An 18,927-nucleotide genomic window follows, 5' to 3' on the forward strand; every position below is an offset into this window, starting at 1 on the left:
AAAATCTAATAAAATTGCAATCACTGCATCATTAATATTAATATGAAATCACAGCTGTGTCATTTTTGTTTAATGTAGACTTTTTTTAATCGTATGTCAGCTCTTTGACCGTACCAGATTGGAGCACTGGAGCCCATCTTGGGACTCGACTCAGACTTTACTTAGGGCCCCCATGACCAGTTATGCTTAGGGCCTCCAAATGATTAGCAGCAGCCCTCATAAAGTGACCATAAACTACAATAAATTTGTAAATGATATCATTTCCATCAGCAAAACCTGCATTTAGAGATCTGTTGTGAACCAGAGTGTGCATGTTGTACCAGGAGTCAGGGTATATGAGAAGAAAGGAGGGCTTGAGAAAGTAGAGTTACCCGCTGGATAAACACAGCCAATGGTCAAACAATTAAATGAATGAAACTGGAGTTGGATCAGATGGGCTGATCTGAGTTGAAGTTATTGAAATCACTTTGTGAAGTTGCTGTCAACTGAGCAGATTGGCCATTTGTGCATGTTCATAACTATACTGTAGAGTAGCTGTGTGGTACATGTGGCAGTGTACTGCATGCATTTGATTAGAGTGATACGTGTGGTATTCGTTGCCTTGTAGCAATACTGTGGTAATGTTGCACAAGGAGGTAAAACTTCCAATTTTGACTGTTTGGGTAGTGATGCAATGACATTTAGAAATACATTAATTATTTGAACTGATACAATTTACAATAAAGTGTCAAGATGTTTTTGCAACATATGCTGCTGGCAGGGCCAGTGGATGAGTTGGGAAAGTGTAGAAGAAAAGAGAAGAAAACTTAGCTGGAGGGGAGTGTGGGGAATGGAAGCAGGCAGGATTATCAGGTATAGCTTCACTTTGGCACATTTTATCTGGGTGTAAAACAAGCCTGTCTCAAGGATGATATACCTGGAGACATAACCAAGTGCTGAAGAGTCTAGCAGCAGCCACTGAGGGTAAGTGCTGAGAAGTAAACTCACTGGATGCAAAAAGGAAACAAGGTGATATTTTGTTTGTCTCTGAGGGTGAACAGATCAGGCAGCAAACAATTTTATACGTAATGTAGGACAGCTAGAGGTGGGGAAAGGTTTAGGAAAACAGCATAGTTCCTCAGGAGATAGCTACCACTAATCTAAGACCAGATCTTGTGTTGTGGTCAGAAACACAGTGTTGTGTATTTTGTGGTGCTGACAGTACCATGGGAGGATGGAATAGAATTGAAAAAAATCTTAAAAATCTTATACAGAGATGCAAGCAGACATGCATGGATGGAAACTTAAGGTCCGTCCAGTGGTCGGCTAGCTGTAGAGGTTTTGTTGGCAAATCAGTTTTGTCCCTGCTAACTGAACTAGGCATAAGAGGACAGGGCCTAAAGCAGACAGCCAGTGCAGTGAATGGCTGTGGGTGAGAAGAAAGGTCACTGGGGCAAAAATAGGGAAGTGCAATAGGGAATTGCTCGGTGGGTTGGGTGGCTGCCAGTGGTAGCAACATGCTGGCTAGCTTAACATGGTTTTAGCTGAAGTTGGTTAGCTTGCTGTTAGCTGGTGTTGTAGACAAAAGCGAATATAACTTTCTATGGAAATTTGTGTTGAGTGTGTGGGTGTAGTTTAAGAGGGAAGTGGTTCTTTTGAGCCTTCTTAGTGTTGTGGGCCCAACTCAATGAACACCAGTCATGTCAGTGCCCACCTAATGACCTCCTGCACTCTTACACTCACACATAAATTCATCTTCCTGTTTTGTCGTTTATTGGTGGTTGGCAGCTTTCGGGTGCATTACCACCCACTGGATTTTATCAGTTCCACAGTGTAAACTATTTACAGTGTTCACCCAAAATGATTCCATTCATATTGTCCATTCTATAACCCAGACCCAATTGCCTGAGTTTGTGCAAATCCCTCCCTCAGTGTTACATCCAGCTCCTCTCCAGAAATGTACACAACATTCAAGAATCTCCAGCAGCATCCAACACCATCTTAATCCTTTCTGACTTCCCATGTATTTCAACAGCACAAATGACGACCGTGGCAATGAATGCCAAAAAGCCTTTCTTGTCCATGCAGATATTTTGTTCAGCTCCATTCCTTTTCTGCTCCAGTTCCTTTTGTACTGCCACCATCTCGTCATTCTTTTCCACTCTCTTAACAGCTTTGGCGTAAGACAAGCCCGTTTCTGCTCTGATTTTATTCACTTTAACTTCTTTAATCCTTTTTGGACACTGTTGTGACCCTGCATGGTGGTTCTCCTCGCAGTGCAGACACTTGGCTTATTCTTTACATTCCTCCATTTCGCAGTTGTCTTTCCCACATCTCCCACATCTTCTCCTCTTCACACTGCAGCAACATATCCATACTCCTGACAGCAGAAACATCTGAGAGGAGCCCTCTCATATGGCCTCACCTTGTAGCTCACATAATCCAGGCACACTCTTTCCGGAACTTCTCCTTTAAAGGTAAACATATGGACTTACTGTCCTCTTTTCCTTTCTCTGAATCTTTTCATTCGTCTTGTTTCTAACACACCTTCAACATCCTCAAACAAGTCAGCATCAACTGACAGTGGTACGCTGCTTATGACTCCTTTCTTCATGGTGTCTGGTCCAAGTCCAAAACAATCCACACAACTATGATCTTTATTTGTACTAATATTCAGGGCTTTTAATCTCTGACGTTTAGATACACAATCAATTATGACCATCCCACATCTAGTTATCCTGACCAACTTCACAGCTCCGACTTTTCCTTCAACAAACTTTCCCACCTCATGTGGATTCTTAAAAATGCCATCCATTCTTGTCACCACTACCATTATGACCAGATATGACCCCTTTTTCCTCAATTGCTCACTGGAATCACTTGAAACACTTGATGAGTTCTTGCGTTTCTTTTTATTTTCAAATCCTCCCCCATTTTGCTCTCTGATTCCTGCTCCGATGCCATTTTCGCCATCCATATAAATTCATATTGAAACCATTTTCCTTTATTTGGGAGACAGATCAAGGAACATTATTCAAGAAAAGTTTCGCATACCAGATAATTGCTTATTATGGGTCACAAGCACAGCTAGTGGAACCAGTTATACAGTGATGATGGCTGGACAACTGAGCGGGCCATGGCATTCAGGATGAAGTTGCCCATAAAGCTAGTTGGGCTTAAAGAAAAGTAAGATCACGGCTAGAGAGTGGTGTTGCCTGTAATGAGGCTCAGTAGATTTATCACAGCACAGCTCAATACCCACTGCAAGGCCTAATGACAGGTCAAAACATCATTTAACATGAATACTGGGCCCCCATAGTACTAATGTGCCCACAGTGAATTATCACCCGACTCTGTAGTGTCCCTCAACTTTATGAGGTCTTTTAAAGTCCATCAGCACACTGTTTCAATTCCTGGCCCTCAACTTTACTGTTTTGGTTCAGACTCACTGCTGTCATCAACCTTGTTTTCCAGCAGGCAGATGTTTGAGTGAAACTCAAATAAACCCACTGTACACTACCTGCCCAGCACCAAACAAAAGATGGACAAAGTTAATGACTAGCTTGTGAACATAGTGGAACATTGAGGGACTAAAGAGAAATATTGAGGAGGAGTTTTGTCAACACCAAAACCATTTGAAACCTTTGAAATTGCCTTAAGTGTATGAATTGTGTTATATAAATAAACTTGCCTTTCCTTGCCTTGAATATTGGACTGACATTTATCAGATGGCCATAAACAGGACTATAAATGAACACCAATATTGTACATAAGGTTATGTGTAACTATTTACATATCTGCAGGATGTGTAAAAAGACAACTATTAGCTAACATGTTTGCAATAAATACTTTATAAGGTGATAATATGTCATACATTGCCAAAAAAATCAATGAATGCAGCTTTAAGCTTTGTTAACAGAAACTCCTGTGATACAATGTATAAACCTTAAATCATAATCAAACAATAAAATCAACACTATAAAGTGCAACTAGTGAGTGGTATTAGCCTGTAGTCATGCTTCCTGTAGGGTACAGGAGACACAGGTCTGTCACATTTTGAGAAACAAGTAAACATCGCCTCCTACTGTGCCTGGTCAGCAACTCAAAATACATAGTTCTAAGACCCACTATTTCAAAGGGTGTTGCATGTGTGTGAAATTTTAAATTTAGTTGACCGCTTACATTTGTATGTGCGACTTTATTATGTCAATTTTTTTCATTTTCCAAAGGCATGTTGCAGTTTGAAAATTGTAGCCGAAAAAAAGGTTAGTTATAAAATCACAGGCAGGGTTTGGCGCTGCTCCCCTTCATTGTCTTTCCCCTCAGGGACTCTCACAACACCACCTTCATCTTTTGCTCTCTACTCTGCCCTCTGAACATCTTCTTACTCCATGGCCTCTGGCAAGTAGCCAGTTATACCTTTATGGAGGTACAGTTCCGCCTCCCAAGTCACCTCATTGACCCACTACTTGCCAGGCTCTGCGGGGATTGATTCATTTGAGGTAACTAGACTGTGCACCATGTGCGTGAATTGGGATAATAACAGGCTGGTTAACATAAAATACATGCAAAGAAAGTAAAAAGCAAACCACAATACTACAAAATAAGATGATCCACAATAAATACACAAATATTCAACTCAACTAATCGATAGTGCTACATTCCCCTATGACCAGGTGTTACTCTCCTGACTGATACAGAATTCTCACGGTGCACTGTTGAGTTTTTGGTCTGAAATGAATGAGTGTGAAAGTAGGTTCAAACTGCCAGTGATCAATTCATCAACTGATAACCTGTTTATCAGCCAACTTCATGTTAACCTTGTTGCATTGACTGTTTGATCAAGTAACTACCTAGCTACATTTCATTTTTATGAGATGGAAGACTATTTAGTCAGTCATCATTGTGGTTTATGGAATATCAGGAAGAACAGCATGAATGGAAAGCTAGAAAGCTGCTTTATGTAAAATAATTAGTAAAATGTTTTGTCATAACTTGTAGCTTATTTGTAAATAAATACAATCAGTAAAACATTATATAAAAGTGATACATACACTTTTTTCTTTCAATGTTTTCTTCTGAACCAAATTTGAACCAAAAAGAAATTTGTTAATTTGATTTACAGATCATGAAAAAGATAACAGTCTTCTTTGAATAAAGGCCAAGAACAAAGCCATCAGAAAGTGAAATGAAGGAGCCAAGTCTATAGACAGACACAGTCAGACAGATGGCTACAAATTAATAACTGAACTGAAGTTTTCATACAGGCAACAATAGAGTAACTGCTTTGAATATCTTAAGATCATCAGAGGGAAAACAGCAGCAAGAAGAGTGATGAAAGGGGCCGAGTAAGACTGACACCAGGTTCAGAGTGACATCACATTTTCACACAAATTTTCTCTATCAGATCATTTATATCATATATATCATTTATATGAGTTATAATAGATTATCAGTGTGCTCTCTTTCATAGCATTCCCCAAATCACATTGGGAAATGCCTACGACATGGCCTCAGTGTGTGAGAACCAGGGTTACACAAGTAACCTAAAGTTTCCTTGTCAGATTCGCTATTGCAAGTACTGTGCAAGTTTTGCTCATTGTCTTCATATAAGCCACATAATTACATTGCTTTATGTTATAAATTGATGAGACTATTACTTACCCATGATAAAGATCAGCTCTACATATCATTAGAAAATAGCAGAGGAGCAGAACTTGTTGACCGGCGCGGAGAAATGGGCTTCTGGTGTTAATAGTCAGGCTCCTCCTCGCACGAGAATTGATGCTCCGTGGCGCTTCTGCTTCCAATCTGAACATGCCATGAGGGAGAGAAAATTGCATCTGAGAGAGAGTGAAAAGGAAGTGGGGCATAGGTCCAGTGGCTTTGACCCTTCATGGTCTAAAAGCCATAGCTGGCTAAAACACACCTGATGGGGTGGTGTGGCCCCTGTGCTGCCAACACCACCCATCAGAGGGATGTTTTGTTGAAAAGCCCGGCACAAATTTTAGGCTTGATGCTGTGACATGTCACCAGAACTCTAAGGCACATATAGAAGCTGCCAGAAGAGAGGCCAATAAGAGCAGCTAAAAATAAATCTGATAAAGTCAGGTATAGAACAAGTCAAGAAATGTGTATGTCAGTCAGTCAGTCAATACCTCCTTTTATTTTAACAACAGTGGAGAGAGCTCTTACACACAGGAGTGGACATAGAGCACTAAACTGCTTTCACATAATTTGAGTACCTGAAGTGGCTCCATCATACCAGCTACCTGCAAGAAGCTGGGCTGCTACTATAACGCACTCCATGTACTGTATGTTTGTAAGGTTATTATATAAAGACAGCAACGAACATTGTGTTGTATTGAATCTAATGTCTAAGATCAGATTATCTTTTCTATTTAGATCAGTTCCAACACAAATTATATGAGTGTCCACATCATCAGTAAGATGACTGAGATCATAGGCCTTGAGCTAGCTGAGGAGCTAGTGGCAGAAGTGTCCAAGTCTCCAGCCTGGGGACTTATGGTTCTCAAGACAACCGACATCTCTGTCACCAAACAGTTTGTGAGGTTCAGTTTTGGTTTCAGATTTGTTTAGTGTGAGTTACGGCACATTTTTACTCTGTTTTCTTTGTCTTCTTATACAGCATTATTCACGTCATTGTTTTATACTTCAGGTACATTGGGCCTGATGGTCAAGTGAAGACCAAGGTGCTGACCATGAGGAGTTTTCAAGCAGGGGACTCCACTATTACAGAGGCTATTCTGGAGGCCACAGCACTGCTGCCTATTGGACAGATTCACCTCTTTTGCCAGTGACATGCCTCAACAGTCATTTGTATACTTTAAGGATTCTAAATGTAAGTATATAAGAAATCAAATTTTCTAAAATACAGTGAGAATAGGTAGTTTACAGTACAGTTGAGAGAAGTTTTGTTACAGATTAATAATCTGACCTTTTAAAAAAAAAAAAAAAATTCTTTGAAGGTTGCAGAGCAGGAGTTGGCAAGCAACTTAAGGACCTTTACCCTGGCCTTATTATTGTTCGTTGTGTTGCCCACCACCTCAGTAAGACCCTAGCAGACTGCAAGAAGCAGAAATGTGTGCTGTACCTGGTGAAGTACGAGCAAATTGTCAATTCGAATTTCTGGTTCTATCAAGGCTGAAACAACAGAACCGCAAGCCTCATGTTTTCCAGGGAGGAAACCATACACTGTGGGAGAGCAGCAGAGAGGCCACTGATGTCATGAGGACGATTGTGCCTAATGTCCTAGCAGATTTATTGAGACAAGCAAGATCAGAGCCCACTGTGGAGAGCCTGCATAGTTCTACAATCATGAGTTTTTTCCACCAACCCTCTGCCTCATGCAAGAGGTGCATGATAAACTGCACAGGCAGTTTCAAGTATTTCAGAGGAGGAACTTATTCTTCTTTCAGGTTGTCCAGGAGATGACGAAAATGTCAAATCAGTGGAAAAAGGTGAGTAGTGCAACACTAAGACAACATTACAAATAAGATGAAGTACTTATAAATATCATATATCTCAGGTGACTGCACTGATCTCCTTGTTGAGAAACCCAGGGACACAGGCTCAGATGAAGGAGAAGTACTACTGTATCCAGTACTAATCGGTATCCTGGAGGACTTCAAGGTCCTTTCTCCTAGGAAAATCTAGAAGGGATGCTCAGATCTTAGCTACGGATAGCCAAAAATGCAGTCACTAGCTACAGTAGATCCATTCCCCAGACTAAAAGAGCAGGACTTTCTGGTTGAGTGGGAAGTGTTCCAAGATCGAGCGATGCTTTCAGACTTTAAGATTTGTCTGAGCCTTCCAGAAGAGAGGGAATGTCAGAAGGGAGATTTTATTAACCAGCACCTGAGGTGGTAGCCATTGTCACTTAAAATATCCCTCTTCATCCAGCTGCGAAAGCCTAGAGAATCTGGAGATCTGCCATGGGCTACAAATTACTTTTCCTCATTTTTTTTAGTGGTGCCCTCAAGGACTGTCAAAAGGGGGTCTCCCATAACACTCCGTCTGCCATGTTGTTTTCTCATTAGCAATAGGGAGAAGCAGGCACTAAAATATCTGTATATTTGTAAGAAAACTAGTTTCATGATATGATGTTGCAATGTTGCAAAATGTGGTGCTACTGTTACGAGGCTGAATATCACACTGGAAGCGACAAGGAGGAGGAAGCGACAAGGAAACAAGGAACCTATAAAAGGTTCCATGTTTCTGATCACGTTTTAGGTCATATTTATGCAGAAATAGAGCAAATTCTAAAGGGTTCACAAACTTTCAAGCAGCACTGTATATTGATTACCAGAGCAGACTAAAGTAATTGTTCATATTAATAGTGGAGGAAATATGACCTTTTTGGCTAACCTTATGATTGGATGCTAACTAGCTATGAAGGCGAGCGATGCCAAGTTTGCACAAAATCCCTCTGAGGTAAACACAGAAACCTTGTAGCTGGTGTTTGACAACTTAGCTTAGAGACAAGAGCCTGTATCCTCAGAGAAACCTGCTGTTACTTAATGAAGTAGATAACACCAGTATGGAGACCAAAACATAGCCTAAATGTCATATTACATTTTTGACACATTACACATTTAAGACTTATTGTCAAGGTTTGTCCACATGATTTGAAATATTCTGCTAGCTATCTAAAATAATAATAATAAAATATAGAGTTCAGGTCAGTCCACCTGTCTTAACTTGTTTTTATTTATAATGCAGACCAACATGATACACATCAGAAAGTGGTGGTTGGTGCGCTGTACTGATGGACAATTTCCACACAGAGTGAGTTTTTCTCTTTTATTAAACCATATTGTAACTACAATTTGAGTAAGGCTGCTAGTGTGCTACAATCTAGTCATTCTGATACAAGCATGTGTAATCACTTTGTTGGGTGCTGTCTTTTAGACCAGCACTGACTGACCAGCCCTCTCGTAAGAGGAAGAGGAGCAACACAGATAACGCAGACGGTAACCGTTTGCTCATCTTTGTAATGGGTGTCACATTAGTTTAGGTTATTCTTTATTGTCAGGTATGACCTAAAATGTGATTTATGTCACTTTGCCACTCAGTCACAGTTTGTAAAACAGGGCATGTACATAACACATAATTTTACACGATAATACAAGTAATAATATGAGACTATTGGCAAAAGGACACACAATAGACTGTACAATCCAAACAGTATTTGCTGTTTGCAAGAATATGTCTGCATTGTAACATGTCTGCTGATTCCCTCACTCTTGTGTTTTAAGAGCCTGTGGTCGTTAAGGACATGCACACTGCCATGCAGTATATTGTGAACAACAAGTCGACTTTCCTGAGTGGTGTGAAACAGCCGAAATTGCTCATTCTGAAGGAGGAAGACCGGCAAAGAATATTGACGTCAACCAGGGAGGAGGATCCGGAGCCCACGGAATTCCTCTTTTCCTTTGATCTACAGTAGAATATGGAGTATTTCATGAAGCTCTGCACTGATCAGCAAGGCCCTCAGCTCAGTGCAGAGTTTCTCAACTGACCACATGCACACAGAAGCTTGGATGCAGGGTACAGCAGACCTCTCCACTCACTGGTTCTCAGTGATGGCTGGTGTAGTGTCCGTGACAGATGCCCTACAATAGAAACAGAACTGAAAACCGCAAACTTTATGGTGCTTTGGTAAACCTGACTGTTTTCTCACAGAATATTACATTGGACTTTGTCAACTCTGAATACAGTACAGCACATCGACTGTGCGTTACTTGTAACTTACACGGCTGCATTCAGTTTGAGGTCCCGGTTCCTTGTCGTCCATAGCGATAAAAGAAACAGTGTTGGATTGAAGTTTTCACTCCGTCATCCAACAATGTTTCCCAAACCAAGCTGAAATGGAGACTGCAGACTCTGAGGTTTTTTGACTATCCACCGATGTGCTCTGGCAGCATTCTGGCTTGTGTGCAGCTAAGTTTGCAATGATCCACATAACACTAGCTCCAGAGTGCCGTTTTTTTAATGATCCTTGCACAGTGGTATAATATAATGCTGCTCACCGCTAACTATGTCTCTGCTACCTGGCCGCTCTGCTAGAAAATGAATACGCCACCTACATTCAGTAAATACACCATCAGTGGGCTTGTGCGGGACTTTACACAATGCATTCTGGTTGTTGTAGGATTTTTCCCTTTAGAGTAATAGGGGAATCTACAGCATTTTTCTGAGTTTTCTCTAGTAATTTCAAAAATTATTGCACATTTCTGCTATCAAATATTTCTCGTATTTGCAGTGGTGAAATTCCTCTTTAATGTAATTAATTGCACCAGTGCTTTTCCTTCTTTGACAAGTCAAAATGTCTGCTGAAAAAAAGGTCTATATTTTGATGGTACTCCCACTACTTCCTGTGAGACGTGGAGCTCCTCTAGAGCCAAAGGGTTTTTTAAAAAATAAACCTGAGTACTGCTGGACTATTCCCTCGCTGTGTCTCTCAATGTTTTCCTCACTAGATGTCGGTGAGGTTATGACAACCCAATGGATTTTCTGTTATCCACTGGATTTTTGTTATCCACTGAATTGTGATCCTGTCACTGAGATGCCTCAGTCATGAACTCTGAAACTTTTGTTCTTCCGTTCATTCTGTCAAATAGCTGATGGACAGAATGTGATACATTGTTTAAAATTTAACCCTATACGTCAACATCAAATCAGCTGTGGTGGTGTATGAATGGATCCATGGACAACATATTTGTTCACACTGGCCCAGCAGTCCCTCAAAACCTCTGTGTGTTTGTAGAAACAGATGATTCATTGGTCAGTGACACATACCCCACCTCAGAACTTCAAACACAACCCTGCCAGTCTGCCAGCATAACGTGGCCTCGGCCAGGGCAAAGATCTGCCAAATAGTATGTGTGTGTACAAACTTCTCAGAAATAAAATCACACACACAGAGACTACATACACAATGAAAATACATTTTCCCCTCTGATTTATATCTCTGAAGTATAAAGAAAAACTATTTTCAATACTTAATCAAAGTTTTTTGCAAATTCTTAAAGCAGGTGGCTTCCCTGGATGATACAGGGGACTCATGCCTGGTGCTTTTACCACTATTTTTTTTCCTCCAAACTTTTACCACATCCAAAAGTTTATAATAATACAAGTAGAGCAAAGCTGAACCAGAATCATCAGTTCCCTAAAATTCCCAAAAAAACATCATTGTTGATATGAGCCTTTAAAAACTTGGATCAGTTGAATCCCATGATAATAACAAACTGGGACCCAAGCAATCTAAGTAGCAGTTTAGGGCCACATGGCCAGCAGGAGGCCCCAAATGACGCAAAATACAAATATGACTTTTCACCGCAGTGTTTAGTCATTTGTTGTTGTAATTTTTAAACATGCACTCAAATAGTATTTTTGGACAGTTTATTTTCTATATTTTTTACTCAAGGAGGAAACTGTACTTCAAATTATTAAGATCCTTTTTTTGTTTGTTTCTGTTAGTGTTTTGTGGTGAGTTGTTTGTGCATTGTGCACTTTGCAAATTGAAGTTTGTGAACCAGTTGTTTTGGGGGGAATTATTCAAATTTACACCTTGGTTTAATGCTGTAATATAGTCTGAAAAAAAACAAAACAACAACAAAAAAAGCATTTATGCACATCATAGCTGAAGAGATGTTTTCAATATTCACATGTGTCATGCATGTCATTGTTTAGGTTTTGTGAAATGAAATAAAAAGCTCTACAGTATTTGTAATGAGGTCCAGTCACTCCTGCAGTAGCATCCACTGATTTGATCCTCTGTGTCTCCTGCATGTGCGGACTCCAGCCTCTCTGCGCCACTGGCTGCTCTGAGTTCATATGGCACAGTTCCTCCGCGGCATGGATACGTGATTTTCACCGGTGGTGACGACAACATGATGGACTCATGACACAGACTTTACGCAGAGCTGCGCTACTGACTGTACCAAGGATTTCAACACTTTCCCCGTAAACTGACTGATTTTTCAACTTTGAAGACAGGATGACTTTATTTTTGCTTTTCGTTTTATTAAGTATTCAATCCAGTCGGTCGGTGGTCACAGGACAAGGGAACATTTATACAAACCACTGGGCAGTGCGGATTACAGGTGGTCCGGAACAGGCTGACAGAATCGCAGCAAAGTATGGATATTTAAACCTGGGTCAGGTAATGATCGAGCTGTTACTCCTCTTATCACTGCTGTTCATGGAGGCCTTTATGTTTACTTTGTAAGAAAGTATCATGACGTTATGTTGGTCTCTGTTTGTGACTGTGCTGTTATTCCCAGTTTGAAAGATATTGTCATGAAAACAGCCTCATGAAATTTTAAAAGTATAATTATTTTCTGGAATTTTAATAGAATTCATGTGAGTAAATTAACTAGAATAAATGGCATCACATGAATTTACTGTACTTGCTTGTAGTTTTTGCTTTAGAGGCTGAACCATTAAAAAGTAAAGGGTAACAATTTACTTAAGTCCCCTTATTTAGCATTCACAAGCAGTATACAAACATTTAATAAATAGTTTATAGCACACTTCAGTGTAATTATAAGCAGATGTAAGGACATTTTAACTGTTTATTAATGTACAGTATTTGCCAACAATCATACCTTCCCCTATGAAGACATATTTTATATGATAACAACTGTATTTTATTATATTGTCATTCATCATCTGTTTATATATCAGCTTCCACTTATGGGTGCCCAAAGGAGGACTTATAGTTGCTGACAAATACATTAATAAACAAATGTATCTGCTGACACCTACACTGTAGTGTGTTAAACACCATGTATGACATGTTTGTATACTTATAAATGCTAAAAAATGGGGACTTAAAGTGTTAGAAAATAAGGTGAATTTTCTTGACACAGGGAAATGATGTTTACTATTGAAATACAGCTAAACAAATGAGATATAAAAAATCACCACCACTTTCTCATATCTGAAGCCTTTAGAAATATTTTATAAATTGTAACTAATGCTAATAACTGTATGTCATTTCATAAGAATGTGTTTTTGGGTTGCCTGGTTTGTGAAAAATCCCTCTAGCTGTGTTTATCGCTTTACCGCAGAACACTTGATTTGTCCTGTTAGCTCTTCAGTTCATCTGGCTAATAGACTACTTACCCTGTGGGAAAAACCTGCTTTTGTATCTAGACATCCAGTATCTGGACCACACTCCATTTAATAACCACTTATTAAAATGTATAACTGGAGACTCAATGGCTTATTAGAGAATATAAAACCCACAATCATTCATGAATGGATTATCAAAGGGATAAAAACCAGCCAGAAGTATTTTTCACAACCTGGGAACCCCAAACTCTCTCTCACTCTTATATTGGCCTATAAATGATGACAAAAAACAGACTATATCATATTTACAGACAAAAAATAAGGAATTCCAACATTATAAAAGTGCAAAAATGTGTAACACACATGTCCTGTGAAGGCTACAGTCCTTTTTTAGGACATTATGTGGTTTTTGTGTGCCTAGTACACTGTATGGTTTTGTATCATGTGATCTCCTAATTATAGGTAGAGCTGTCATTCTTTTTTCTGTATACATAGCATGTTGTTTTTCACATGGAAGTTTGCCAGAGTAAGACCTTGTAGATTGAAAAATTGCATCATTCAATTTTTTGGGAGCTTGCAAACATGCGCACTACTTTTCCTTGTATTCTGCTTTTGTCCTGTACCTGTTGCCTGATCTATAAAACATCAGCAAATTAATTATGAACATAAATAAGGCTTTTAGTTATAACTTTAAACCCTTTATAAAGGGTGCCTTATTAGAAAGTGGTACCAAAACCTTCTTCTTTAAGGTACTAGTGTGTAAAAGAGAATCACACAAGATATGAGTGGTTGAGGGAGGTAAAGAGCAGCAAAGGGATGAAGACAGATGTAGTGAGGGATGGTTTGAGTAGACTGTAGTCTGAAGAATACCGCAGTGTGCCAGCTGTGCACATGTGCTGAGATTCCTGCTCACATTCTTGTTGCAAAGTCAAGAGAGAACATGCATATTTATTACGTGACATCATATACCATATACAGATGGCCAAAATGTGCTTTGAATGTGGAGAACTTTGTAGAAGCAGGTTTAAGTTTTCTACTTTAAAAAGTCAGACCACATCAGTGTAAAGGCCATTAAGAAAACAACGGATTAGTGGTAGACTAAACACATGTGACGAAATGCGAATTCTTTTATAGTTCAATGGAAGTCTTTTAATGTTCTTGTCTTGATGATGCTGTTGGATGTCTGTGGTCAGATAGGAAGCCTGGAGGATCATTACCATTTCCACCACAGCAGAGTGGTCCGCAGAGCTGCAAACGCTTTGAAAGGCCCCCATAGCTTCATCCATATGGATCCTCAGGTGAATCAAAATGTACAACACACACAAGATACATGGTCAGAGTAACACATTTTTCCCTCTGGGCTAAAACCTAGCAGCCAAGCAGACATAGCTTTGGAGTACCACAATGGCAACAGTTCACATATTTCTGTCATAATTGTATGTTTATACAGTGGTGTAAAAATGTTGTGCTGCTGTTTCCAGTGCTGCAAAAGTAATTTAAACAGATTTTCCAATGTTTTCTTTTCCATGGAAATCGTTAAATTTCGTAATTTTGTGAGGTTATATGCAACATTCAAATAAAAATTGGCTAACAACTTTATAAGAGGAAACAGGTTAGTCTTCAGTCTTGGACTGAGTTTCAGTTGGGTGGAAAAAAATAATTGCTGTGTGGTTGTTTCCCCCAAAACACATCCACTCGACTCCGGTGCCAATTAAACAAAGTGAAAGAGACATGCCATGTGATGGTAATTTCGGCGAATATTATTTGCAGCTAACGGACCAATGTGTTTCCATGTGAAACCATCAGTAGAGCATACAGTATAACACAGCAGTGAGTGAGAAAAGGTTACATCCCAAGACCTAACATGTCACAGTAGGAAAAACACTTGAATAGAACTGAGTCATCGTTAATGTAATTAACCTGTGCTTTTCCTACTGTGACAAGTCAAAATGTCCACTGTGAAAAAGGTCTATTGGTACATGTCATGTGGTGCATAGCAAACAATCCGACAAGCAGAAATTAACAAGCAGAATCTTAAATCACAGCACGAACTTGACCACATTATAATATTCTGTCACTTATTGGCGCCCTGCTAGCCTACCTGGTTAAGACACATGCCACATAACCACAACATCTTCTGGTTGGTTCCAGACGCAGACCTTTGTTGCATGTCATACCCCTCTTTCTACCCATATTTCCTGTCTCAGCTGTTGGATAAAGGAAAAATGCCCAACATAAATCTTTAAAAAAAGAGTTGTCTATATCAGTGGTTCTCAACCTTTTTTTGGCTAGCGCCCCCCTATTCATTATCCAGGTCCCTTACTGTCCCCTTCAATTAAAATGTAGGCTAATTGTCTTCCATCAATATTAATTTTGATTATGATTCTGTGTTATATAATTAAAAAAGCAGGTCAATGAAGCCAAATAATAGATTTGTTTAACTGGACAGTTGGAATATCATTATCATTAATTTCTCGGGGAGCAAAAAAGCCAAGTGAATAGAAATTATGTTCATGAGTGGTAAACAAATGCAACAGTTAGAAATTTGACATTCAAACTTTAATCAGGTCTTGTTATTGATCATGAACAGCAGCTAATCAGAAAGCGGTTATTTGATGCTGGTGCCAAATAAGAAGCATTCTTGTTAATTGTTCCAACGGAAAACAAGAGCAGCCTACCAAGAAAAAAGTCTGAGACTACTGGACAAAAAGCACAAGGATATGTACCCCTAGCTAAGGAATTCAATTGAATACTGGCAGTAGTTTTTCTTGTTCTGTGCCATTTTGCTGATTGTTGTTGTATTATGATGCTATCCTGTTGATTAAATAATCATACCTGCAGTGGTCAAATAAAATAACCAGGTCAAAGGTTAGGCCCACAGGGGTTGGGCGTCCTCCCCCAAGAAAATTTGATGTTATGACCAAAAAACAATACATTTTCACATAACTTTGGATTATTATCATCACAATATTTATTAAAAAAAACATGTGCCACAGAACATTGGTAAAATGGGCTTATAGTGAATGGCGGATATGGTTAAAATTTTATCTTTATCTTATCCATAGGCCTACACTTATTGGTCCGGTTCTTTATCAAAACTCTTTTTTTTCATTACTAAAGAATTATATATATATTTTTTAAATTATCTTTTTAAAAAAGAATAAATTCAGAACAGGATTAGAATAGATTTCTATTTTGAATATGACAAAATATTGTTTCTACAGCAGCAACAGTAACGTCTCCATCAACAAAGTGAATAAAGTCAAATAAATTCAATAATATCTCACTGGAAAGAAATCAAAAATGTCAATAAAATAAATAATATTCCAGACATTTAAATACTGAGTGAAGTTTGGAAGAATGAAGAACTCAGACATCAGTCACTATCAGTTTTTCCTCCTGTCCTCCTCCCTCTGCTGTTGGTTGAGAGGATGGGCAGATTTGCGCCAGTAGCTAAGTTTACAAGAATTTGCCAAATTTTAATATACGTTACAAACTAAGCTAAACACAAACACTGACAAATGGAGCAGATGCGAGGACAGAGAAGCCAGCGCAACCATAAATGACAGCAAAATGCGGGAGAGACTCAGCATAGTTTCCCCGTGTGGCAGAAAGCAGAGCACATTTAGCAGAGCAGCATCAGCGAGAGCTCCCTGTGTCTATGCAGGAAGCATTCAGCGACAGTGTTAAGTGTAGGTCACCAGCATTTTGGAAACTCTCAGAGCCCAATACACAAATTTAACTGTAGTTATGCGCTTAAAATGGAATAAAATAGACTCGACAGTGGTGTGAAAAAACATAGGAAAACCCTGAAAACTAATGATAAAATTGTGAAAATACGCATTTGAATGTAGTACTACACTGGCATGAAAAATACACCCAAACGCTCCCCAAGAACACCTCAACTCCCCCCTTTCAAAAATAGTTCTTCCAGGACCCCCCCAGTGCCCCCTATATAATTGTATAAGTATTTTTAAAGAATTTATATATAAAACAGCCTGGTTCATTTTGCACTTGAAAGTGAATCATCATCTTCATTTCTATCCTCAGGTGGAGTGGGCCCAGCAGCAACTGGTAAAGCCAAGAGTAAAGAGGTACACCCAAAGTGACCCAAACTTCATTCACTTCAATGACCCAAAATGGTCCAACATGTGGTACATTGTAAGTACAGTGCACTGAATTGTCTATCCTTCATGTATTATTCTGTTCACAAGAAACCAAAGCAGACAAACACATATACATATACAGTGTTGCTGCACCAGTGAAGGTCTGAGGACCGCCTGAAAGACTGAGCCTATATTGCTGCATCTCAGCTGTATCTTCAGTAGTACATGGTGTTTGTCTTTTTTTTTTTCTTGTAAGCACTGCAATGATAAAAGCAGCCGCTGCCGCTCAGAGATGAACATTCTGGCAGCCTGGCAGAGGGGCTACACTGGCAAGAATGTGGTGGTCACCATATTAGATGATGGCATCGAGAGGAACCATCCTGATCTCGCTCAGAACTACGTATGTGCCACCCACCTGTTAACGTTGGAACATTGAACCATGACTATTTAGAGATTTGATATAAAATGTAACATCACGCGTTATTGCCCTAAGTTTTGTATCCCAGTATTTGGCTCCAATTTGTTGCTAGTTCTCCTACAACACAAAATGAGCAATGACATAAAAGGCACAGGGAGATGTACAGTATCTCCTTTTTATTAACTGGAGTAGATGTGAGCTGTTTTCTCTGTCCCAGTCTCTCATATTTGTTGCCTTTTTCATTCCTGCAGGACCACCTGGCAAGCTATGACGTCAACGGGAATGACCATGACCCCACACCACGTTATGACTCTCGCAATGAAAACATGTAAGAAAGAATTCCACACTGTCACGTTCAACTTCAATCTAATCTGCTGTCCTTCATTGGTCCTTCTGTGCTGTTAATATTGTGTCTGTATTCTTGTAGTCAAGTGCCCGCTATACAGCAAGACTCTTGATATCCATGATGAGAAGTAATTTGTTTTATTTAAGACTTATACAGACTTTGACTCATATATCATGTACAACTGTCAAGATGTGATTAATACAATGTGCCCCCATAATGTGCTTCTTTTGCTTAACAAAATAAGTTAATCCAATATTGTAATCATGTCATGAATCATGTCATGTTTTATTTGTTTAAAGGTGCAGTGTGTAGAATTTAGTGGCATCTAGTGGAACAGACTTGGCAGAAATGGAATATAATACTCATTAATTATAAGTATTTTTTAATTGATCACCTGAAAATCAGAATCATTGTGTTTTTGTTACCCTAGAATGAGCCCTTTATATCTACATAGGAAGCAGGTCCCCTTCTATGGAGCCCACCATGTTACGCTGCCATGTTTTACAGTAGCCCAGAATGGACAAACCAAACACTGGTTCTAGAGAGGGCATCTCGCATTTTCATGAGTTTTGCGGCCATCGCTTGGAAGGGGAGGGGGAGGGGTATTCAATTGGTTGCAAACTGCAACCTCACTGCTAGATGCTACTAAATCCTACACGCTGCACCTTTAATGTACATTCATCTCTTACTGTGGCATTTCTCAAGAGCACTTCCGTTTCCCATACACGCAAACACTCTTTTTCAAAGTTTCCCCATGTGGGGAAGATAATTGTGACAGGTGACAGTTCTGAAACTGAAACTGCGCTTGAGAACTGTTTACACAGAAAACAGTAGGTGTAGATGTTCTGATGCATGCTGTCAGCTACAATGCCTTGACAAGCATATTACTCAAATGGGCCAAACAAAGATAAAGTAAGCTCACTTTGGACAAGTTAATGTTACTGTAGCTCACTTACAGCAACAATTCAAGTAACAGC

General features: G+C 39.4%; 1 protein-coding gene across 1 annotated transcript in view; it reads left to right on the forward strand.

Annotated features, from left to right (window-relative positions):
• The first annotated feature begins 11,805 nt into the window (after nt 1–11,805).
• Nucleotides 11,806–18,927, forward strand: part of pcsk6 (proprotein convertase subtilisin/kexin type 6) — a 32,741-nt gene continuing 25,619 nt past the window's right edge. The window contains exons 1-5 of the mRNA XM_044353054.1: nt 11,806–12,166; nt 14,274–14,378; nt 17,131–17,241; nt 17,443–17,586; nt 17,856–17,932. Coding sequence (XP_044208989.1) covers nt 12,002–12,166; nt 14,274–14,378; nt 17,131–17,241; nt 17,443–17,586; nt 17,856–17,932 — 602 coding nt within the window. The 5' untranslated portion in view covers nt 11,806–12,001. The remainder of the gene's footprint in view (nt 12,167–14,273; nt 14,379–17,130; nt 17,242–17,442; nt 17,587–17,855; nt 17,933–18,927) is intronic.

This window comes from Thunnus albacares, chromosome 1, assembly GCF_914725855.1.
Source record: "Thunnus albacares chromosome 1, fThuAlb1.1, whole genome shotgun sequence".
Classification (NCBI taxonomy): Eukaryota; Metazoa; Chordata; class Actinopteri; order Scombriformes; family Scombridae; genus Thunnus; species Thunnus albacares.